This window comes from Lepidochelys olivacea, assembly GCF_965140295.1.
Source record: "Lepidochelys olivacea isolate rLepOli2 genome assembly, chromosome: 15".
Taxonomy (NCBI): domain Eukaryota; kingdom Metazoa; phylum Chordata; order Testudines; family Cheloniidae; genus Lepidochelys; species Lepidochelys olivacea.
This window is the reverse complement of record NC_140425.1, coordinates 18,615,208-18,640,019: the sequence shown is the minus strand read 5'-3', so window position 1 is coordinate 18,640,019 and position 24,812 is coordinate 18,615,208. Positions and strand designations below refer to the sequence as shown.

General features: G+C 41.9%; 1 protein-coding gene across 5 annotated transcripts in view; it reads left to right on the top strand.

The window, feature by feature from the left end:
• ARVCF (ARVCF delta catenin family member) overlaps window positions 1–24,812 on the top strand; it is a 449,123-nt gene that overhangs the window by 325,546 nt on the left and 98,765 nt on the right. For all 5 annotated transcript variants that reach the window (XM_084649105.1, XM_084649104.1, XM_084649102.1 and 2 more), the window contains 2 exons: window positions 5,422–5,921; window positions 22,701–22,884. In XM_084649105.1, the coding sequence (XP_084505231.1) occupies window positions 5,422–5,921; window positions 22,701–22,884 (684 nt within the window). The remainder of the gene's footprint in view (window positions 1–5,421; window positions 5,922–22,700; window positions 22,885–24,812) is intronic.

Sequence of the window (24,812 nt, the reverse complement as noted above, 5' to 3'; positions counted from 1 at the left end):
CTGCTTACTTTTAAAGGTGACTTGTAAAAGTATTTTTTTTAAATTGGATTCATGCCTTGTTTGCGTCCTTCATAACTTTTTTTATATACACAAGTGGTTTCTGTATTTTTTTTTAAATGCTGGAAGTATCAGGACTACCAACTATGGGGTTTTTAATTTTACTGGAGCATTTGTTGGGGTCTATCAAGACATATAGTGTGACCTTACACAATTTGATTGAGGGGCAGGAAATGCTAAATCATTTTAACAAAGGCCCCTGTTCCCATGCTGTTGTTTGATTATATAGGTTAACTGGATATTAACAAAAACTAGTAAAAACCAGAATTTTAAACAGTCTAATTCTAAATCCCTTCTCCCCCTCAATTGCCCAACTTTCACTCTCTTGTCATCTTCAGTGTCAGCATTTCACCGGTGGAGTATCAATAGTGTGGGTTGGGTTGGTTTGGTTTGCTAAAATCCCCTGTTGTGTTCATGGCTGTAGAGTATTCTAAGCTAAGTAGAACCTGAATTTCTAAAGTTTATAAAACAAAGTTTTTTCAGGCCTCTTTTTAATATTTTGAAAGAGTAAATAAAAAAGGGGCACAAGCCCAATTAAAACAAAAGAAAACCTTACAACTCACTTGTAAAGTAAAAGATAGTCTGGAACATCCCAAATACCCGAGCAAGCCAATTTTTAAGTTCTAATAACCATAACCGTATCCCTTCTACTTCTACTGTTTAAACCTATGGATTGTGAGAGTTTGAAATTGGGAGATAAGTAATCTGGATCTTTGTTTTGATGCTTTTTAAACTCTGAATAAAAGGAAAATTTAATTTAAATTTAAATTTTCTAGATAGTTAGTCTTTCGCTTTGAACAGGACTACATCCTTATCAGATTTTGATTTCATAGCAATGCACAGGCAAGTACTTTCAATGCAGGTCAGCTTATTTTTTTAAAAAAAGGGAGGGAGCAGGTAAGCATAAAAATTACAGCAGAATGCAGTTAACCTGGAGACACCATCTTGCCGGGGATGGAAGTGTACTGAGATACCTGGCCAGAGTCAGGCTGAATGAAGAACACTCTGGTGCTGCTAGTTCAGAATTGTCTTTTTTTAATTATTATTTTAATTTTAAGGTTCCGCCTCAGCAAAGCAAGCTTGTTTTTATTAGCCACTAGGGGGCTTTGTGGTTGTTCCATGTTTGTGGATGTCCATGAGCACTTCTGCACTCTTTGCAGATGGAAAATGACCTGTTCTAGTTGGCTGTGTCTTCCTGCCTTTTGACATTATTGAGGAAAGGCAGAATTGTCATTTTCAAGTTTCCCACTTAAAATCCCACAAACACTTCTTTCCATTTTTTAAAAATTCTTGGTCCGTGTCTCTCTCCCCCCCCCCCCCCCCCCGGCGTAATGACTTTATCACCGTTTTGAATGTGGGCTCAAACAGAAACATGTGAACCCTCTTCTATTGCCTTTCGTTCCATTGCAGCAGCTCTGGATTCCCAGATATTAACTCATTCCCCTGCATGGCAATCTTCCAGATGTTACTTGTGCTGGATGGGGAGGCTGTTTCTGTTTCTGATAGGTTAACCAAGCACTGGATGAGGAAAAACTCCCTTCTTCATTCAGCTGAGGTGCATTGGACCAAAATTTGTGCGCGCTTATTAACACTTTGTACAGCGTATTAATAGTTCCCCAGAAAATGCTTTAAAGTAATTGTTTATCTTGTTTGAAGGCAAATGTCTTTATGTTCTATAGGGATGGCAACAGATTTGTAATCCTGTTTGTTTCACTCCAATAACTGTCCCATTGAAGAAGGCTTTGGGTGGTAGGAACAGAGTTTGAGGAAAGCCTGAAAAGCCTGCGCAGGAATCAGACTTTATAAAAGGGTCAAGAATTAATAGCAATGGGCACCTGCCAACGTTTTGTGCAGTTTGGGCTTTTGTGTTTTCATTGTCAGTTTGTGCTTCTAGTTTGATTATGAGCTAGCAGCTTATGCGGTGCTGCTTGACTGGTCAAGAGCTGTTGCTGATGGCTACAAAGGAGTGTTTCCTTTTTCTTCATCTGCTTTCCTTGACTTTGATCTACACGCAGTCTTTTGCTGGCTTAGGAGCTCAGGAGCACATCCCCTCTCAAGGAATTTGAGGCATCTGATACCTTCTCATATTGAACACAAGGTTGTGCTGAAATGAATGGATTTCATCAGGGAGTGATATTTTTACAGCAAGCCTCAGCAAAATCAATAGGTCGTTGTGTTGAATCCTTCTTATTGGAGTAATTCAAGGCACAAAATCTCTTCTCCCCATTTTGGTTCTACAAAGTATATTAAAACTGGATTTGATCCTTTCTTAGAGTTGTAAATACTTTTTATGAGAATTTTAATTTATTTTAAATATTTTACATTTAACAATAATCAGTGGTAATATAATAATTTAGCATTGTGTCATACAAGAGACATGGTGCTTTCGCTTGACTCCACACCATTAGGGTCTTCAATCTGATTCCTGTGGGCAGATGATGAAATCAAGGAGACTATGTTTGGGCATACGGCGGACCGCCCATGCAATTTGAATAACAAGACCAATTCTGAGCTGAAGAGAGGTTTCATTGTGGTGAGGTAACCGGCCTCATCCCTAGACAATAATTATCTTCATCTTTGTGCATGGAAACCCCATGGTTAGTGGGACGAGAATAATGCTTATTTAATTTTACAGTTCAATTGAAGTTATAGGTAGTTACCTTGTAGACAGTTGATCTGACTGACCCTTGGTGATTGACAAGTCACCTCATCACAACAGCAGCCATGTAGAGGGTGACTGTTTGTGCTCATCTCTGTCTCCCTCTACTGCTTTGCCGGGCACAGTAAAGATACGGCATTAGGAGCAAGATTGAGGCAAGGAGCTAGCGTGTTTTCATTGTATCCTAGGTGCATGTAAAAACACAATCTTGCTCATTGCATTAGAGTTCTGGTGTTTTCTTTATCCTTTTTGTCTTGTAAATGGGAATAAATCATTTTAATGTTATTACTTCCCCTTATAATGAAGACTGAAAACAGCTTTGTTACATAATGGGAAATGTAATGGCTGTTCAGACACTGTAAATTACAGCCTAAAGAAAGTAATGAATTATGCATGCACAAATAACTGCATCAATAAAAGGATTTTCTTCAGTTTCTTTCTGAGTGTTTTGAACACCTGCCCATTTATATCCTCTCCCCCACCCCTTTCCCCCTCCATTTCTGGTTAAGATCAGCAATTAAAGTAACTTAAAGTTGGAAGAGATGCTTTTAACATATAGACGTTAATTGTATTATTCTGAGTTCAGACCCTGTCCCCAGTTGCTCTTCTCCTTGGGGTTCTAGTTTAATTAGCAGTCCCTTAGAATATTACTGTGTTCCTTCTTGCAAAATAGTAGTAGTCTATATAGCCTTCTGCATGACATCAGGAATATTTCAGCTATGCACAATGTGTGCCTAAAATCCAAGTTTAAGGACCTCTTTCCTGCAATTTAAAATTGCTTGACTGAGAGAGCCACAGTTCCAATCTGCCCAGAACAATGGCAGCTGGCAAAGGCTTCCACTGTTTAAAAAAAGCAAATAAGCTGTACTTACAATTTCATGACTGTTTTTAAAATTAAAATTGCAGTACACACACACACTGCGTGGGAAGGGCTGTGTTGTCTTGGATTCTGTGGGGCTTTGCAAAATAGTAACCTTAATTTCTATTGATGGTCATCCCATCTGTCAGGTTTACTGAGCAATGAAAGAAGTAATATAATTAACTTCTAAGAAGTTCCTTTATTTTAGCAGATACAAAACCCACTATTAATTGGAAGAGGGGCAGAAAACCCCCCGTTGTACACCATAGCTGTATGGATCGCTTAGTGATCTTAAGCATCTGGTTTAAAACAGTTAGACTCCTTGGAACACAGGTTCAGAGCCTTGTAGGATTAACTTGGCCCTTCATCCTTCAGAGGCAGATAAACGGAGTTTACTATGTGTGGGTCTTTTGGTTGAAACTTTAATAAACAAGGCCCTGATTCTGAAAATGTTTGTGCACATTTTTAACTTTATACATGAGTCATTCTGTAAGCCAGTGGGTTCACTTGTGTACATAAAGTTAAGAATATTCTTGTGTTTTCAGGATTGATGGCCCCTGCACCGATGGCTGATATTTTTTTTCCCCTTCACCCCACTGCTGTGCAGTATGTTACGCACTGGTGGGATTTTACCCATTGCTGTGTCCCATTTTACCCATTTACTCATTGCTGTAGATAGTTTGTGAAATGCTGAGCCTACAGGATGTGAGGTAAGGCCCCCCCTCCCAAATGTCACTTTGTTCAAAATGTCAAACTATATCTATCTGTCTCTTTCAATAACAAGTTCTTAAGCTGAAAATGTATCTCCTTACAAATATACTGAAGAAACTTCACAACTGGTTGCTCAAGATATGATCTTTTTCAAAGTAGGAGGATAGAATTACAGTGACTGCCATTAAAAAGTCAATTTCAACTACTATTATATACTGTTCCTAGAATCAGGGCTTTTCTACGGAGGGCAAAAATATTTTGGGTGATTGTGGCTGCCCTTATTGCACAAACTATATACAATAAATTACACCACTGTTAGTTAGAAAGAGATCAGTACAGTTGTTCCTAATGCACAGAATGACTGCAGCTGGCAGCTTGCATCTAGGCTTAGCCGCTGTCCGGGAGGGAAGTGACAGGGTGGTGGAGTGACTTACCCTAGGTCACATTGCAGTTCAGTGGCAGAGCTGGGAAACCTTGGCCTCCTCACTATCAGTTGAGTGCCCCAATCCTGGACCACTCTGCAGAAGATCTGTTTGGTATGAGCTCTGATTCCAAAACTTGGGTGTTCCTCCACCTTTTGCAAATGATCATTGATGAACTGAGGGAAGCTTGTCTGGGCCCCAGTAACACGTGCTCTGAATTGGAAATGTAATGGACCTTGTTATCCTTGCTAAAAAGTGTGTGTGTTGGTGCAGTGTTTGGGGAGGAACTACAAGTAGTTGAGAGGTGCTTTCTGTCCATACCTTGGATGCCTTTAGATTTCTAGCTCATCATAAGAGGATCATCATTAATGAGGTTTAGTGTTTCCCACTAAATGTAACCCAGTTCTATCATAACTACTTTGGTAAAATACCTAAATGAAAGCAACGTTGCTGACTTACAATTCCTGTCATTGTTTTACTGCTCACCAAACAAATATTATGCTATGGTCTCCTCATTGCTGAGTGGTGATTAATGCTGCTTAATTTTGGTATGGCCAGAAAAACACTATTTGAAAAATGCAAATATCCTACCGCTAATGCATGTGTGAGGTTAAAAAGATTGATCATCACCCAGATGTTAATCCTGGCTCAACAGCACTGAATATTAAATACACTTTTTTTTTTTTAATTTTGAAATGTTCTTCTCTGTTCAGGGGCTACGATGACCCTGTTGAGACAGAGATGGTTGACGAGAGGATCCCTTACCTTCACGGTGGCTACGCAGCACCATTAGCACAGCCTGAGAGGGGGAGCATGGCTAGCATCGAACGCCTGGGCAAGCGCTCCCCCTCCATTGACAGCATCCGCAAAGACCCCAGGTGGCGGGACCCTGACCTCCCTGAAGTGATTGCCATGCTCAGTCACCCCATCGATCCAGTCAAGTCCAACGCGGCAGCATACTTGCAGCACCTGTGCTATGAGAACGACAAAATAAAAAAGGATGTGAGGCATCTAAAAGGGATTCCCATCTTGGTGGGGCTGCTAGATCACCCAAAGCCAGAGGTCCATCGCAAAGCTTGTGGGGCTCTCAGAAACATCTCTTATGGGAAGGATAACGAGAACAAGGTGGCTATAAAGAACTGCGATGGGATCCCGGCATTGATCAGGTTATTGCGGAAGACAAACGACATGGAAGTCAGAGAGCTCATTACAGGTCAGTGTCTGTATTTTTTCAGGGGAAGGCTTTATTGGTTTTGGGAACAAGAATTTTTGAAGGTGGCAAGATTGTCTAAGAGTTATGAACCACTGGCTGCAGTCATTTGTCTCAGGGCATGTCTGTATGCCGAGTTAGCATGAGGCATGTGGGGGTGTAAATCTACAACACTGCAGCAGGTCTGTGTGGACCCTGCTGCTGTGCACTAAAAGTTCAAAGTACGCTCGGGAACTCTACACCATAGAAGTCTAGCTTTGTGGGTGCCTTGGGCTCTCATACCCTCCAGGATGTTACAGTGAATACAAGCCCTAAGAGGGCTACATACACTATATGTAACAGATCAAGTTAGTTCACTCCAGCAAGCCTAGCTGGATTGAGAGCAACAACACTCGAGTTACACAGAGTGATTGGATTAGCAGCACAGAGTGAATTGCATCCCCGCTACATTACTAGTTACAAATCAAGAGCCCTACGAGCACCACATAACTCAAATGCGAGATTTGTGTGTGTAGCTGGGAGTTGGGTTATGGGCAAAACTCGAGTTGCTTGCTGTGAAGACATGTGTTATGTCCTTAAGCGCCTGATGTTATGAGACCCACTGGATGCTGCCGCATTAAGTGCGTCACAGTGTAGCTGCATGCACCTATCTATTCAGGGGAAAAACCAAGGTGCTGTGCAATGTGTGGTGAGGTTGTGTGGCTAATGCTATAAAGGCTAGAAAATTTTCAGATTGACAGGCACAGGGGCTGCTGCTGAGACAGTTTTGGGAGAGGGAATGTTCATTATAATTTCAGGAAAGGAGGCACTGCCGTTTTTTTAAATAAACTGCCGGTATATACTTAGCAGTGATTTTTTTTCCCAATTATTTGTGGCTCCATTATTCAACCAGCTTTTGTCTGAACTTAGCCTTGGACATACTCCAAAATGAGTAGTGAATTACATGCCAGGTTTCAAAGTTCAGCCATTGAGTTACATATGTGGAGGGGGGTGAGAAAGCGTGTCAACAACTCTTCACATTGTGGAGACTTATTCTTCTTCAGCCTCCCATAATTCGAAAGCAGGAACATAGATTTTCCCCCCTTTGAAGAGTCAGGGGTGGGGGAGGAGGAGGAATGACAGTTAGATGGAGACCAGATGGAAGATTTTACTCCAAAAATAGAGTTTTTCAGAAAGCACTAAGCATGTGAAAATAGGCCTGTATGATTGAAATGTTTAGCTACCTCATCTGTATTGGGATCTGCCAAGCAAATTCAATCATAAAATGTGGCATAATACATTTGAGGTAAACATTATAATGCTATAATCACTGCAGGACTTGTGGCAACTCTCTAGGCTTTTACCAGACATCGTCCTTTGAGATGGATATTGGTACTGAGATGCTTGTCCTTCCTCAAGCATTTTTATTTATTCAGCAAACTGGGCCTAACCATGCAATCCACAAACTAACTTCCCTCCTTCCAGTCCTTCTCCATAGAGCTAGGAAAGAGGAGCCTTTTGCTAAAGTATTTGATTCAGCAGGATGGCTGACTTTGTATTTTGTCCTTTTAAAAAAAAAAATTGGATAAATAAAATGCATTTCTCTGCAGTTCTGGTTTGTTCAAAACTCATTTCCAGAGCTCTGCCAAGGAACACATTTATTTTGTCAGATTCAAAAAAGAAAAAGCTAGTCTATAATTTACTCTGGAGGAACATCATTATAATGTTAAGTGGTAATCAGTCATCTCAGAGATGGCAAAAACAAACTGGAGTTTGCCCCCTTTCCCTCTGAATGGTGTTTGCTTTGAATCCCGACTGATGAATTAATTTCACAGTGTAAGTATGTGCCATTTGATCCTACCTCAGAAGTAAAATTAGTAATTTTGTTCTGCGTCCTTATGTAGGTATAGTTCCTACTTGCTATTTTAAGCTGTTTTTTCTCTACTGAGAAACCCTAGGAATGTTTAAAAGTATTAACCTAAACAGATGTCCAGCAACAGATGATGATTCTTTAATCTCCATCTATGCAGGATGAATTTAATTCTACTCTTAAAGCAATAGCGTCAGAACTGGGTGTTAAACATTCTAGCAGTAATGCCGAAGGGAACAGAGTTTCAACAACAATTGTGTGGGCTGAGGCTGGTGGAATCACAGCTGATATTCAGACTCAGCTGAGACTGAACTGCCCATCAAAAAAAGGTTTCAGAGTGGCAGCCATGTTAGTCTGTATGCGAAAAAAGAAAAGGACGACGTGTGGCACCTTAGAGACTAACAAATTTATTTGAGCATAAGCTTTCGTGAGCTACAGCTCACTTAGAATCATAGAATATCAGGGTTGGAAGGGACCTCAGGAGGTCATCTAGTCCAACCCCCTGCTCAAAGCAGGGCCAATCCCCAATTTGTGCCCCGATCCCTAAATGGCCCCCTCAAGGATTGAACTCACAACCCTGGGTTTAGCAGGCCAATGCTCAAACCACTGAGCTATCCCTTCCCACACCACTGAGATGAAGTGAGCTGTAGCTCACAAAAGCTTATGCTCAAATAAATTTGTTAGTCTCTAAGGTGCCACAAGTCCTCCATCAAAAAAAGAATTCTGAAGGACAAGACCAGGGAGAAATAAGATTCAAGTCTTTAAAACAATACAAGAGGAGCATTCAGCCAATGCTACTGCAAAAGGACTGCATGCTCTGCAGTGTTACGTGCACTGGTTACAGTTCTGGAGCTCTCATCATGATGATGATAAGTTGACTTTGTATCAGGATTACTTCCCACTGCAGTCGATCAGAGTATGCGTTTGCCATGAATGCATTTTATTCTGTCTGGAATTAAACCTTTGAGAACTTTTGCCACCATACAGAAGTTTGTTCAGATTCAGATGGAGGTAAAGAAGAATAAGTTTAATTGCTTCTTTTAAAACGCTGCAACTTCAGACCAGTTGTTACACGTTATCTACACTAATTGTGATAGTGATTGCTATTCAGATCTGAATTGTGGCCAGCCATTAATTGACTATTCTAGGTGTGGTTGCATTATAAAATAGGGCTGAGATTTCCAAAGGGTCTAAGTGAGTTATGCCCCCAAATCCCATTGCAATTTGGGCACTGGACTCCCTTAAGCTCCTCTAAAACAAAAACCCGGCCTAGATGTATACATCAATATATATCCTAGGATACTAACTCTGAAAGGACACAGGTTAAACAATCACTGGATGCATCTACACGGCAAAAAAATAAAAATAAATAAACCAACCTGCCGTGGTGAGTCTCATTGCTCAGGTCAACTGAGTTGGGCTTGTGTTGTGGGGTTAAAAATAGCAGTGTAGCTGTTCAGATTCAGGCTGAAGCCTGTGCTCTGAAACTTGGCAAGTGGGGAGGGTCTGAGAGCCCAGGCTCCAGCCTGAATCCGAACATCTACACGGCTATTTTTAGCCCCGCAGCGCGAGCTCCACAGGCCCAAGTCAGTTGACCCTGGCAGTGAGACTCACTGCTGGAGCGAGAGGAGGTTGCTGGGTAGACATACTCATCGTATCACTCAGCAGTCTACAGTCAGGTTTCAGTATTCTGATATCACATGACTGCTAGACTAAGTAAGTCTGTGTAGCTTTTCCCATCTCGTGGTATCACCTGCCTTGGATTTGAAAGCCTGTTGTTGCTTGACATCATAGCTCTTTTACTAGAAGTTCTGTGTATAGCCTAGAATGGCATTCGAGCATGATGGCCCTCAGTGCACGCCAGGCATGCTAGGCATTTAAAAATACCTACCAATCCCCAAAGATATAGTCATGATGTATCCTCTAGTTCTCTTTTTTTAAAAAAATCTAGGGTTGCACAAACAGCCTGCACTTCTTGTACTGCAGAAATCTCAGTTTATTAAGGCTTTCACAGCTACACTATGACTTGAGCTGCAATCAGAAATGCTACTCTGTGGAGCTCCTCCTTGAATCAGTCCGCAGTTATCCTCTTGGGACTGTGCAAAACTACCCATTCAATGGATCATTTTCTGACTTCAGAAATGAGAGCTGAGCTGATAAAGAAAGAAATCTGTTCTGACTGGGAAAGCTGCAAAGGTTTTTATCTTGAATGATAAGGTTTGGTGTGGAACAAATGTTCCCATCAGATATGCAAGACAGAAATTCTATTATACTCTTTTGACAAGCAATCAGAAGTTAGTAGCTTTAATGAATTTTTCATTCTTTGTGTGCTCATTGAAATGTAATTTTGTTGTTTAATGACACTGCATGATATTTTAAGTGGTGCAGAACATTATTCTTCTGACACTCTGTATTGGCAAATTGGGTTTAATTGAAAAATGATTGACCTTAAATGTTCTAAGGAGAAAATCTTTTGATCTAATAATGTTCTATGTAGAAAGTTGCTGTTTGATGCAGCCAATCAGAATCCATTTCTTGTGGGCATTAATTAATGTATGTGAGAAGCCTAGCAGCTAACCAGAATTCATTTCAGCGGGCACTAACTCCTCTTGGAAGTCCACTACTATGAGCAGCATATTTTCTAATTACAGGTGAATTTACTCCTTTTTTCTGTTGGGAAACCTGTCAAAAGAATATATATTTCATGATGCACTCTGTAACCCAGTAATTTATCTTCAGGACCTGTGCTTGGCCTCTTTCAGCTTGGGATGCCCAACTCCCATCACCAGAGCTCAATTTTATTTTATTTTTTAAAAGACTGCATATATAATAGAATACATGTCAGACAGATGACTACAAGATCAACTTACATCAAGAGCACCCAGCGAATATATGCAATTTATTTTAGATGATAAATGATTCAGTGTGCTGCATAGATGAAAGAGTAAACAGGTTCTTGGTTTTTTTTAATTTAATAGTAACACTGGATTCTGCAACTAAGCAAAGTAAGAAAGAAGATTCTGTTTGGATTTCAAAAGATGTTAGCATGTCTGTGTTTGACACACTTTCTTTAAACCTGCCCATCATAGACAGCTACTGGAAGGTGGGGCCCACAGCATTTGGAACTGTGGGCTTAAATTGTTTTTATATGCTGTGAAGTGAGGATTTATAAAAACAGTTTTATCTTCTGTTTTCTTTGTTACAATTTGTATCAACCAAACTACTTTAAAAAGACAACCGTGTTGCTTCTGCCTATGCTTGATGCCTTGGGTAGCTCAAAACCTACATGTATATTCAAGCTAGCTCTTATGAATGAGAGAGAAAATTGATTATCTTCTGCAAGGCAATAGTATATCTTCTTATTTAAATCCTAAAATGTGTGCCAACCACTGATCAATGCTCAAAAAGGCAAATTCTTTTAGTAAAGGCACATGGAAAAAGTTGATGGATGAATTTGTCTTGCAGTTACTGTTTTAATGACTTCTCTTTAGGGTCATTTTAAGGAACTGATAGATTGACAGGAGTTTTAAAACGGACTTTTTATAAGATAACATGTTAATTATGACAGGTTTCAGAGTAGCAGCAGGTTTCAGAGTAGCAGAGTAGCAGCAGAGTAGTTAGTCTGTATTCGCAAAAAGAAAAGGAGGACTTGTGGCACCTTAGAGACTAACCAGTTTATTTGAGCATAAGCTTTTGTGAGCTACAGCTCACTTCATGCTAATAAATGTAGTGAATCATTTTTAAGGGCAGAGGTCAAATTACAGTGATATTAATCTTTGTCACTCTTTGTTCTCGCTCAGGTTTAACGTACAGTTTAAGAAAAATTTTAGAGTGAACTTAGTTGTTAGGGATTAAAATCATGTTGCTATGGGTGCCACCATGAGAACCTCTTCCTGAGCTTGGTCCCCCAAGACACTGGAGAGATGCTGGGATGTAAAGTTCTGATGTAATCCCCTTCTTGAGTGATACCTTTTGAAAAGAAAAAAGTTTTGTTTTGTTTATTATCTGTCTCCCTTCTGAAGAAGTATTTTCCCTACATAGCCAGCCATGAATCTAAATCCTTCCCACATCATCAAATGTTGCATAGGGAATGACCAAGGCTCTGCCTATCCTGGACCACTCTTTGTATATCTTCTAAGTTTTTTTTCCCTCCCTGAGTACTGTTTGACAGAGAGATTATTTTGATCTGTATCCCCCATATAGCCAGCTACTGGACTCTTGTCATTTATTTCCTTTGAACATCTTAAAGGTCCTACTTACATATTTTTGGTATATATGGGGTATCTTTTGTGCCTCTCTCTAGTTTAGCAATGCCTCCTTTGGAGCATAAAAAGAGGCTGTGCAGTGGGGGAGAAATGGAAAACCTCGCAACCCTAATTGCATCCTTGAGTCCAGAAGGGACAGAGGAGATGCGGGGTGGGGGAAGGTTCTCTTGGGTGTCAAGTTGTTGTCTTGCAGCCCCTACAAGGAGCAGCTGTTTGGCTGCCCAAGAGAGCATTTGTTTTTAAGGACTTGTTAGAGTTTACAGGCTACATTTCTTTAGAAACTATGGATGAAGGTGCCCATGAGTGCCTTAACTCATGCAAGTAGTCCCGTTGTTGGTTTAGATGGGACAACATGTTTGCTGGACTGGACTTTCTTTTTCTGGCCATTCAAGCTCTGCAATCCAGATGTGATTCTCTTGAATTCAGGTAGGATTTAGTCTGTTCAGAAATAGCTACCAGTAATTGACAACATAGAAGAAATATGGAGATAAGATCCTTGTTTTACAGACCTAGGGCACATTAAAATCTATACACAGTTGTCTTCAAGGTGGTACCCAAGCACTGGAGAATTTTGCAAAATCTTCTAATATTAGGACTGCTGGTTTGTCTGATGTCTTAGAAGGGTGTTAAACTTTTTGATAAGCTTTGTTCTATGTTGAATTATATCGTTAAATTGGGACCATCCTGTCCTAATTCCAATATTAAGAAGATTTCAGATTTCTTTTAGACTTTTAAAACATTTCCCTAGTTGATTCTTCTCTAATCTCAAAAAATGAAATTATTTACTCCAGTAGCATTGTAATGTAATGAATAGTCAGTTGTCTGGGGCAGGTGAAGAGAGGAAACTGATGATTTGATGATTTAACTGGGAATTGGTCCTGCTTTGAGCAGGGGGTTGGACTAGATGACCTTCTGGGGTCCCTTCCAACCCTGATATTCTATGATTCTATGAAACATCCTGTTTCAGATGAAGAAAGTTTTGTGAATCTCTGACAATGAAACCACTCAAACATGAAGGGTATAAACTTTTAATACTTTATTCAGAGTGTGTCTGTGGCCTACCAAACTTTTGTATTGGCCTCTTCCAAACTCAGAATGATTGATTAAAGATTTATTTTGTTAAATCTCAACATGCTTTTTAATTATGATGTTTTACTAGCTCAGGTAAGAATTACTGTAGGCCAGTAGAAATATAGAAACCATAGGAATGATCCTGCTGCATCACACCAGTGATCCGTCTCTTCTGGTATCCTGGTTCTGCCAGTTGCAAGTACCGGGTGCTTCAGAGGAAAGTATAAGAAACAGTTCTGCAATAGACGTGCCCACAGAAATAGTTTTGTAAGGACCCGAGGATTAGAACCCAGGTCTGCAGAGCTAGGTGTGGCTGATATTCCCATAGTCCCACCAGGAGGCCACATAGAGGCACTGCCAGGGAGCACTGTGGAGAGTGGGCGCCGCAGGAAGTACTGCCCACGAGACCCAGAGTGACAGTACCCTGCAGCCTTCTGATTAGCCAAATGCTCCTACTTAACCCAGGAAGTTGTTTGGGCAACCACACAGACCTTGGCTTGCTGCAACGCCGGACTTTACCTTGTCTCCTGATTTCTGGTCTCTGGCTCCAACCTGACTTAGACCCCAACTCCTGCCTCCCAATTCTAGGCTGGTACTGCCTCTGATCTCTGGTCTTCAACCCTGGCCTGACTCTTGTTTACAGGACCTGGCCTTGTGATTCCTCCAACTCCTGCCCAGTGACTCCCATCCCTGGTGGGCAGACCTAAGCCCAGCTGTGACCTCTTGGCAAGACAACCCATTCTCCAGTCCTTTACATCGTTGTTTTTCCTCAACCCCCATTCATATTATAAGCACATTGGTAGCCCCATTGAAGTCAGTGGGACAATTCACATGCTTTGCTGCATTGTGAGTAAAGAATGGATAATTTGTTAAATCAAAGGGTTTGATATGATTCTGATGACAACTTATTGAACAGTTCTGTTTTGCCTGATTATAAGAATTTTATATTGATTAGGTAGTTGCCTTTGCTTTCTTTACAAAGTATCTGTGTAAGTTGAAGTAGAAGAAAATTAGTATTGGCTTTTTTTTTCCTTCCCACAATTGAGTGGAGATATTGAGCTTTTTTTTCTTTCTCTGTTTCCTTTTTTTCTTAACTCCCAGAGTGTTTAGTAAATTCTGCAAAAATGAGGATATGTTTGTTTAATATATAAATTGGTAACAATGGAAAGCTAATTTACACTTGTCATTTATATTATCTTTTTTAAATGCTAAGTAAAATAATTTCCAAAAAGCACACATAACTTATATTGTGTTGTGTATCTACAGTAAGTGAGGTGTGCCAAGTAAATAATAATAATGTATGTACCCAGAAAGAGATTAAAGAAAGATGGGTTTTAACATCTGAGGTACATTCTTTTGTTTGCTGCTGGATTTGTTTAATATTTAATGTGTTCAGTTAAATCTAAACAGATGTCTGGGTTTTGTAAATGCCACTTGGAATTCGAGGCATCATAAAGTGTCAGTCTTAAAGCTCTGTTAGTTGTCAGTCTCCTGGGTTATAATTGCCACTCACGACTGGTAGCAGAGATAAAATTCCCTTTCCAGTCTAGTATGTAACATGACCCTATATGGATCTCACACTATTAAAATAGGACAAAAGACATTTGCCATCTCTCATTTTTTGCAGTGAAAGCTTGAGCATTAAGCATTCATTCCAACCCACATCAGGGAGGATTCAGTATTGCAACTTTATTTTTCTGTTTGTTTATAGACAGGTGTAGCAGGCTTGGTCCTTCTTTCACGTACACCAGTTCTTCTTCGAGAGCTGTCCCTGTGGGTGCGGCACTCCAGGTGTGGGTGCGTCCCTGCACCTTCGCACGGAGATTTTTACAACAGTACTCGTACCGGTCGCGCGTGCGCAGAGCTTGCCCCCCAGCTCTGAGCGTACCTTAATAGTATGCGTGTGCAACCGGTCTCCTCACTTGCTTCTCTACTGTCCCTGGCCTGAGACGGAGCTCGGCAGACTTGTTAGAAAACTTTTCTCCCTTGTTACTCTTACCCTTTTAGCTAGTTAGTTTGTTACCAATAGTGTTAGTTATTAGTGTTACCAGTAGTGTGTGTTAGTTTTCTCTCAATTTTTTTTTCTTTCTCTTAGTTCCTGTCAGCGCAGCCACTTCCAACATGCCTGGCTTCCCAGGCTTTAAGTGCTGCTCTAATTGTAAGCATGCCATCCCTCTGTCAGATGGCTATTCAAAATGCATAAAATGTTTGGGGGAGTCCCTCATCCCCCCAAAAATGTGCCCACTGCAGCAAACTTGAGTCTAGGGCACGAAAGGACAGGGAGTTGAGGCTAAAGCTGCTCCTGCTGCAAAAATCCTTAGGGTCAGCTTCAGACCCAGGTGCGGATTCCAGCTTTGCTCCATGCCACAGCCCCCCCGCCTCTAACAAGATGAAGAAAACTTCAAAGAACATCACCTTCTGTCACCCGCAAAGCGAACTTCACGGGAGAAGGCTTCTCCCGGCAGGTCTGCCGCCTCCCTCCCAGCGCTTCCCTGGCTGAGCAGTTTTGACACGCCGGGCGAAACCCGCTTCAGGCTTCCTGTTGCCTGCCTCTCAGATGGCACCTTTCGGCACCGTGGTGGAAGTGGTGCCGACACATGCGGACGTGCGTGACCCCCCGCAGGCTGTCACTGCTCTCCCAGCACCGACACCTGCTGAGCTGGCCGGCGGACAAACGACTTTAAAGACACTGGTGCAGAGGAACTTTTCGTAGCAGCAGATTCCTCTCGCACAGCCCTCACCACACAGAGGACCTCCAGCACTCCAATTTTCGCAGTCAAGTGACCTGCTGGTGTCACCCGTTCTGCAGTCACCCTTACTGAATGCCTGCTTCTCCCCAAATGCTCAGCCATGGTCTGAACAGCCTTCCTCCAGTGAGGAGGAAGCTAGTCTCCAGGGGGATTTTTCACCATATGAAGTCTCTCATCTGCAGACCCCAATTAATAGAGGCCATAGAAAACATCACCTCGTCCTACTCTCAGGATCCTGCCCCATGGTGTGTAAACCCGTGGATGGCACCACCTGTGCCCTTCCCATCACAGTGGCAATATTGGGCCCCGTGGGCATCCTGTCCTCGAGACCACTCTCGCTATGCCACCTCAACCAGGCCCGACACCGGCCCAGCTCCACAAGCTCACGAACCTGCCACCGATGCCAGTCACCAGACAGCACCATCACAAGTGCAGAATCAGGCACGACCTGTCTCTAAACCAGTAGACCCAGTTGTTATGCCTGACGAAGCCCTGCTTCCTCCTCCCCAGTCATCTTCAGATGACTTTTTTCAAAATTTCAAGACCTTTTCAAAAGAGTGGCCAGTGAATTAAGAATCAGTCTGGAGGAGTTTCCTGAATAGCAGCATGAGTTAATGGACATCCTGCAGCTGCCGCCTTCTTCCAGGATTGCATTGCCAATCAACCCACCCTTCTGGAACCTGCCAAAGCCATCTGGCAGACTCCTGCTGCAAGCTTACCTACCTGCAAACGAGTGGACTGCAAGTGCTTCATCCCTTCCAAGAGCTCTGAATTTCTTTTCACTCATTCAGTGCCTAATTCGCTGGTAGTTGACGCAGTCAACCAAAAGAACAAGCACCAGTATCCCAGCTCCATCCCAGCCGATAAAAACAGTAAGCATTTAGATCTGCTTGGATGTAAAGTATACGCGTCTTCCACCCTACGATTTCGAATTGCTAATTATACGGTTGTTCTGGCAAAATATGATCACAAAAATTACAACAAATTCATGGACTTCATTGAGGACATTCCAGAAGCAAAGAAACAACAATTCACTGCTTTAGTCTCTGAGGGACAAATCATATCACGTACCGCTCTTCAGGTGGCCCTCAACACGGCCAACACTGCAGCAAGATCTACAGCTACAGCAGTAGTCATGTGCCGAGGTTCATGGCTCTCTTCCTCTTCTTTTCCTCTAGAGGTCCAGACTACTATTGAAGACCTTCCATTTGACCGCGACAAACTCTTTGCCTCCACAACGAACGACGTCCTTCACTCAGTGAAGGATTCAAGAGCAACTCTCTGGTCCTTAAGAATACAAACCCCTACGACCAGAAGGCGACAATATAAATACCGCGCAAAACCCGCCTGCAGCTTACCAACATCCACACTACCCCATGTATAACCAGCACTTCCAGAGATCCCATGACGACCAACAGCAGCAACAACACCAGAGACCCAGATACCAGAGTTGCCGCCCCAATTCCACGGCGCTGTCTCAACCCCCTCCGACTAACAAGCAGATTTGAAGCCTTGGTCGAGGGTTTCGAAAACCATGTTCCCACTTCAGCACTTACACCCCCTGTCCCTACTTTTGGACACTGCCTACGACCATTCTTCCATCAATGGCACAACATTACCACCGACAAGTGGGTTTTAGAGGTCATCACACTTGGCTATTCCATCCCCTTCCTATTCATGCCTTCTACTCACCTTCCCTCCCCGTCCCTCTTCAGGGACCCCTCTCACAAGCAACTGCTCCTGCAAGAAGTGCACCATCTCCTTCTATTGGGAGCAGTGGAGCTTGTGCCGGAAGGGGTTTTACTCCCATTATTGCTTAACAGAAAAGAAAACCGGGGGATGGCGACTGATCCTTGACCTCGGGTGGCTCAACAATTTTATCAAGAAGCAAGAGTTCAAAGTGGTAACCCTCGCCACCATAATCCCAGCGCTGGAGCAGGGCGATTGGTTTTCAGCCCTCGACCTACAGGACGCCTGTTTTCATGTGACAATACATCCAGCCCACAGACGCTTCCTTCGTTTCACCCTTGGCTTGACGCATTTTCAATACAGGGTACTACCCTTCGGCCTATCCACTGCCCCCTGTGTTTTTTCCAAGCTCCTGGCTGTAGTTACTGCCCACCTCAGGAAGCAAAGAGTCATAATATTTCCTTACCTGGACAACTGCCTTCTCAAAGCCTCAATGCTCGACGGAGCGCTTCAATTCACGCAACTCAACGTCGATTGTTTCCTATCCCTCAGCCTACGAATAAACAACAACAAATCCACATTAATTCCAACCCGGCACCTGGAGTACATCGGAACACACCTCGATTCCCGGACGGGAATAGCATCTCTCCCATCGGATCGCTTCACCATAAAGCAGCTGGCAACAAAACTTTGCAACAGTCCTCAAGTCACCGCTCGAGACTGTTTGTTTACAACTGCTAGGTCACATGGACTCATGCACTTTTGTGGTCCAAAATGCACGACTCTACATGAGGTGCTTCCAAGCTCAGCTGGCCATGGCTTACAGACCCAATGTGCATACCCTAAACAAACCCCTATCCATACCTTTCTGAGTCAAAGACTGTCTCCTATGGTGGACAGTTCCCTCCAGTCTCTGCTCTAGAGTCCCCTTTCTCCAGGACGCTCAATCCATCACTGATGCATCCCTCACAGGGTGGGGTCCTCACCTGTTACATCACCCAGGGGCTATAGTCTCCAACAGAAACCTCCCTGCACATAAACATCCTGGAACTTCGAGCTATAAGCAATGCCTGCCGTCACTTCCTCCCGTTTATCCATACATGTTGGTTCTGGATTATGACAGACAACATTGCCTGCATGTTCTATGTAAACAGGCAGGGAGGAGCTTGCTCTCATTCGCTTTGCACAGAAGCTATGAAACTCGAACTGGTGCCTTGCGAACAATATCCAGACATCAGCCGCCTACCTTCCTGGAGCTATGAATACCACAGTGGATGAATTAAGCAGACACTTTCCCTGGGACCACAAATGGAGATAAACTAAATGATCATCACCAACGTATTCAGCATTTGAGGCTACCCAACCATAGACCTCTTTGCAACTGCAGAAAACACAAAATGCCCCGGATTTTGCTCCAGAGCAGGACTGGACAAACATTACCTGGGAGATGCATTTATGATTCTGTGGCACCGGAACTTACTCTATGCTTTTCCCCTGATCCCGATTCTCCACAGAGTTCTGACAAAAAATACAAACAGATCGTGCCAAGGTGATTCTGATTGCCCCAGCATGGCCCCGACAGCCGTAGTTCCTATTCCTCACCAAGATGTCAACTCGACTACCAATCTTGTTGCCTCTCTTTCCGAACCTCCTTTCGCAGCAACACAGCCAATTTCTCCACCCCAACCTGTCCATGCTCCACCTCAAATCTTGGTTCCTACATGGTTCTCCCAAAATGAACTAGCATGCTCTGATGAAGTTCAAAGAGTTCTCCTACATAGCAGAACACAATCTACTCGCACCACCTATCTCCAAAAGTGGAAGTGATTTACCCAATGGTGCTCAACAATGTCTCCTCTTTCTCCTATATCTGCACCTCTTCCTCTTATACTTGACTACCTGTTAAACCTCAAACAATCTGGACTTTCTTTTAGCTCCATCAAAGTCCACCTAGCTGCTATTACAACTTTCCACAATAAATTGACAGTACCTCTGTGTTTTGCTCATCCGATCACTAAACGTTTTCCCAAAGGACTTCAATCCCTATACCCAGAAGTTAGACCTCCTACCCCTCCATGGGACCTTCACTTAGTATTATCTTGCTTAAGTCAACAACCATTCAAACCCCTAGCCACTTGCTCCCTCTTACACCTTTCTAAAAAACAGCATTCTTAGTGGCAATCACTTCTGCCAGACGGGCAGGAGAAATAGCAGCTCTCATGGCAGACACACCATATACCCTATTTTTTAAGAACAAAGTTAGCCTTCGATTACACCCTAAATTTCTTCCTAAGGTCCATTCATCATTCCACATCAATGAACTGATACACCTGCTTTCCTAAACCACATGTGAACTCTTTTGAATCCACAATGCATATCCTAGACGTACGCAGAGCTTTGTCCTTCTATTTTCATAGAACCAAGCCCTTTATGAATTCTTCTAGACTCTTTGTCTCTATCGCGGAGCGATCCAGAGACTTTCAAAATGGATTTCTGACTGTATCCGACTCCGTTATCAGATACGGAAAGTTATGCCTCCAGCAGACATCAGAACTCTCTCCACTAGATCGATGGCTACCTCTGTGGCTTTGCTACGCAAAGTTCCCCTGACTGACATCTATAAAGCAGCCACTTGGTCTTCTGAACACACTTTTGTTAAGCACTATTCCCTTACTCAGGGCTCCCTCTCAGACACACGATTAGGGAGAGCTGTTTTATCTACTGCATTTCTACCCAATCTGAAGTCCCTACCTCCTTGAGATGCACTGCTTTTAAGGCACCTGGAGTGGATCACCCACAGGGACAGCTCTCGAAGAAGAGGAGGAGGTTACTCACCCTGTGTAGTAACTGACGTTCTTCGAGATGAGTGTCCCTGTGGGTGCTCCACTGCCCATCCTCCTCCCCCTCTACTTCAGAGTTGGGGTAGCCTCTGTTGTAGAGAAGGAACTGAGGAGACCGGTCACACATGCGTACTATTAAGGTACACTCAGAGTGGGAATGCAAGCTCTGCGCGTGTGCAACCAGTACGAGTACTGCTGTAAAAATCTCCGAGCGAAGGCGCAGGGACGCACCAACACCTGGAGTGGAGTACCCCCAGGGACACTCATCTTGAAGAACGTCAGTTACTGCACAGGGTGAGTAACCTCCTCTTTTGCACTGGTAGAACTCACTGACTTCAGTGGCATTACTCCTGCTTAACACACATGTAACTGGGCAATTGGGTCTGGTGAGTCAATATCTGGTAGACAGTTTAAAAAGGAGTTTTGGGAGAGAAAAATTGCAGGCATTGTAACTGTGAAACTTTGGGAAATTGATATGTGTGACTGAAACAAAAGTCCAGACATGACCATTTATTGTTCCTTGTGGGTTTTTTAAACATAAAGTGTTTAAAGACAAATATCTGCAACTTAAGTTATTAGTTTGCAAAAATGTGTAGACCTAATGATGCACGTTGGATACATACTAATAGTACATATTATTAGGAAAGAGTCTCTGGATATTTAGGAAAGTCTCTATCATTTTTCCATTCAGTCCTTGCAAAAATCTCCTTCATTCTCATGCATTTCAGTGGAAATGAAAGCGGTGTACCTATTTCTCTCCACATATTTGCTTATTTATAGTTTTGAAATGTTACCAAGTAGGATTAATAAATTCTGTATCTATGAAATGAAGGTTCCATTTTAGTCCCCACTCGATAAGGAATAGCCTTTGTAAAACTGAGATTTGGAAGGATATTTGTACTTCTGCATAAGTTTGCCTGGCAATGTCTGGAATATGGAATGTTTAAGCAAAAACTTTCCTATTAGATTTCAACTTTGTCCTTTGGTTTGGAGATGTTATTCTGCTGAAAGCATGAGGCGAACAGAAGAAGGTTTTTGTTTGCCTTTCTTGAATTAATCAGCTTTGTGAAGGCTATATTACTTCCCTTTATTAGCAGAAACCAGCTGATGGTTACAAAAATGTACTTCACCCTCTGATTTCAAAGGAAAGTCTAAATTATTATCCATTTAAAAAAAAAAAAAAGTAAATCTAGAATCCATTTGTTTCTTGGATCACTTGTTTTTCAGTTGAAATCACTGGTGCCTAAATGTTTTGCCTTGTACAGTGCTGAATGTTTCCATGAACCATTTTTAAGGGCTAATCTCCTCTTCACAGTTCTGCCACTTGATCGATGTGGGCACAGTTACCTATTCCCCCGAATATAGATGCTGTTATACCAGTGTCAAAGGGTTTATGCTGTTGCAGCTTATTCTAGTTCAGGAACTAAAATAAACTGTACTGGCATAGGTACCTATATATTAGTTTAACAGCATCCTGTAGGGTTTTTACCAGCATAACTGTTTGCAAAAAATCACACCCCTAATTGACAGAGTTACATTGTTAAAACTTTTAAGTGTAGATTAGCCCGAAGATATTTTGCATTGTTTACCACGTAAAACCTACGTTTGTGACTTCTGCTGCTTTGATTTGGTATTCACCTTCTTTCTACAGCTGTGATTCAAAATCAAGGTGAGGTGATAAGACAAAGAGGGTTGTGGGTGCTCAGTCTCCCCTAGGAATAACGCCCTCACTGCACTGTATGTGCCTGTGACATAGTGAATAATATGAAAGTAAATATGGAATGCAAAAAGTCTGGGGTGAAATTCAGCCCTGTGTAGAGAGTCGACACCGGGGCTATGTGCCCTTTAAATCCAGTTTAAGCCCTATTTTGAGGTTTTATGAGGTTTTTATTGACCTTGCAGTGCCCTCTGCACTGGGGTGGGGTTTTTTTTCTCCTAAGTAGATTTGCAAGTTTAATTATATTAACACTTTGTTCAGAATGAATACTATCATATTGAATCTTTACACTTCTAGTTTATGTAGATGATGAATGAACACCTGTCATATGCCTCCTGTATATTATATGGCTCAGCAGTTTCAACCACTCTACCTGTTTTAAATATAACTGCGTTTAGAAAGGTGGTATCGCTTTCTGTTTTGATAATTGCTGAGTGAGTCCTAACCATGTGGTTATATTGGATTCTCAGAAATGTTGTCAGGTGAGTAATTTCCTCGGTTCATGTTGTTTTATGATTTTAATCTTTTGGAAATGCTAGTCTGCATGAGCAGTACCTGTAAACTACTCTAACTTGGCTAATAATCATTGTTTCTCTCTAAGGCACTCTTTGGAACTTGTCATCCTATGAGCCCCTAAAGATGGTGATCATTAACCATGGCCTTCAGACACTGACAAATGAGGTGATTATCCCCCATTCCGGATGGGAGAGTGAGCCGAATGAGGACTCTAAGCCTCGGGATGCTGAATGGACCACGGTGTTCAAGAACACATCTGGCTGCTTGCGGTAAGATGGGAGCATGGATTGTGCTTCTGTTTATAGCATCTTAGCGTATGTTTAAAAAAGTGGTTTATTTACCCTGACTTTGAAATCAAATATCCTGCATCTCTTTTGCATAGGTGCACTTAAGAGCTCAATGTGGCAATATGGGAGGCTCTCGTTTTGCCACAGATTCTCTTGTACTAGAGCCTTGTAAGTGCTGACATTCTAGTCGCATTTGTGAGAGTGGTTGGTCATTTGTGTAAGATGGAACATTATATATATAAATGTTAACCTTTCCCTTAGTGGGGGCAATGCTTAGTAGAACGGTGACTTCCCAAGTTATATCCCAAGAAGAAAATATGCCATTGCAAGCATAGTCATAAGTGCTAGGAATCCAGCTTTAATCAGCTGTGCTGGGATCAATAGGCTGATTCTGGTCACTTGTCAAGTCCTTTCCTTAGCTGCCCATTTGAGAGGGTTTTTTATGACAAGTTTTTGAAATGATTCAGTTCTTTGAAGCTCTTCCTGCACAAGTGGACTTTTATTGCCAACTGGTGAGGAAATGCATGATATCAGTGTTAACACTTTTTTATTGATTTAAGCTAAATCTAGAAGACTTCTGATTCAGATTTATCTGCAAGCACCCCAGGTGAAGATATTGACTAACTTGATTTCAAATTGCAGCGAGTGAGGAGCTGTAGGATATATATTATGAACCTGTCAGAGATGCACATTCAATGTAATTCATAGGTGTTAGCTTTAGATACAGTTTGCCTGCTGAGCATTTAAGAACCAGTTTCCAGTAAAAAAAAAAAAAAAAAAAAAAAAAAAAAGACCTTTTGATTAGGTGGTATTTGCATTTCTGAACTCCTCCACAACTGGACAGTGCGTGTTAGAACACAGGGTCTGAAAGAGCCCTCAGCACAGCCTGTGAAGATCTTAAGGTACCGACATTCTGTATAGAGTGACTGACTTTCATTTTATATGTTTTTCCTTGAGGTTTTTGTAAATAGTCTATAAAAGATTAAACAGTGTATATACACTGTTTAATTCTTCAGTGTTATGGTGAGGTCTAATAGTTCAAACAAAACTAATAAAGATTCCATATTGCACCTTCTGGTGCACTGAAGTGTACTTCTGTCAGATTTCTACTGATGAATATATCTTCAGAAAGTTGGTTCATTTCCGTTCCTTGGGCTTGCAGTCTCTAAATTTTACTAACTATTCCCATGAGTAACTTCATGAATGCAGAAAGTAATGAAAAGTGTTCTGAAAGGGCCCATTACTGAACTTATTTGCAGTCCCACTGAAGATGGAGGTCCTTTGAGTAGGATCCAGACATCATAATTTTTCCTTAGCAGTGCCTCACTTTCTAATGGTTTTGCAAGAGGAAATTAGTTATGGTGAGGATAAAAGGATTATCTGAATAGTATGAGATTCTCTAATGATTGCAGACAAAAAACTGATTGTTAATAGATTAACATGATCCATGTCATAAATTATCTATTAGCACCCGCAATGCTCTGATCTGCTTGAATGTCTGCATTCCCGGTCTGTTTTTTTGTTGTTGTTTTTTTAAAATTAAGGTGCAGCTTTTGGAGGAAAAAGAACAAAAATTTTATTTACAGGACCCAGCTTTCTTCAGCATAATGAATGTGGGCATACAGAACTAGTGTCGTGTTAAAATCTGCTAGCTGCAGAATTCCACCTCACTTTTTAGATCACTAAAGTGATCCTGTTTTAAGAAATGACTTGAATTACATTGTGATGGCACTTGCTAATAAACATATGTGGTGCCTACTGCTGGAGCTGTGCATGCAAATCTATTGCAATCCTCATGTCTACAGTCTTTCTTCTGTCACTACTGGGGTAGGGGGGCCAATATCTGTCTGTCCTTTTTTTTTTTTTAATTCAGAGAGAGCTAGTCTTCAGAGAAAGTGGAGTATGTGCTC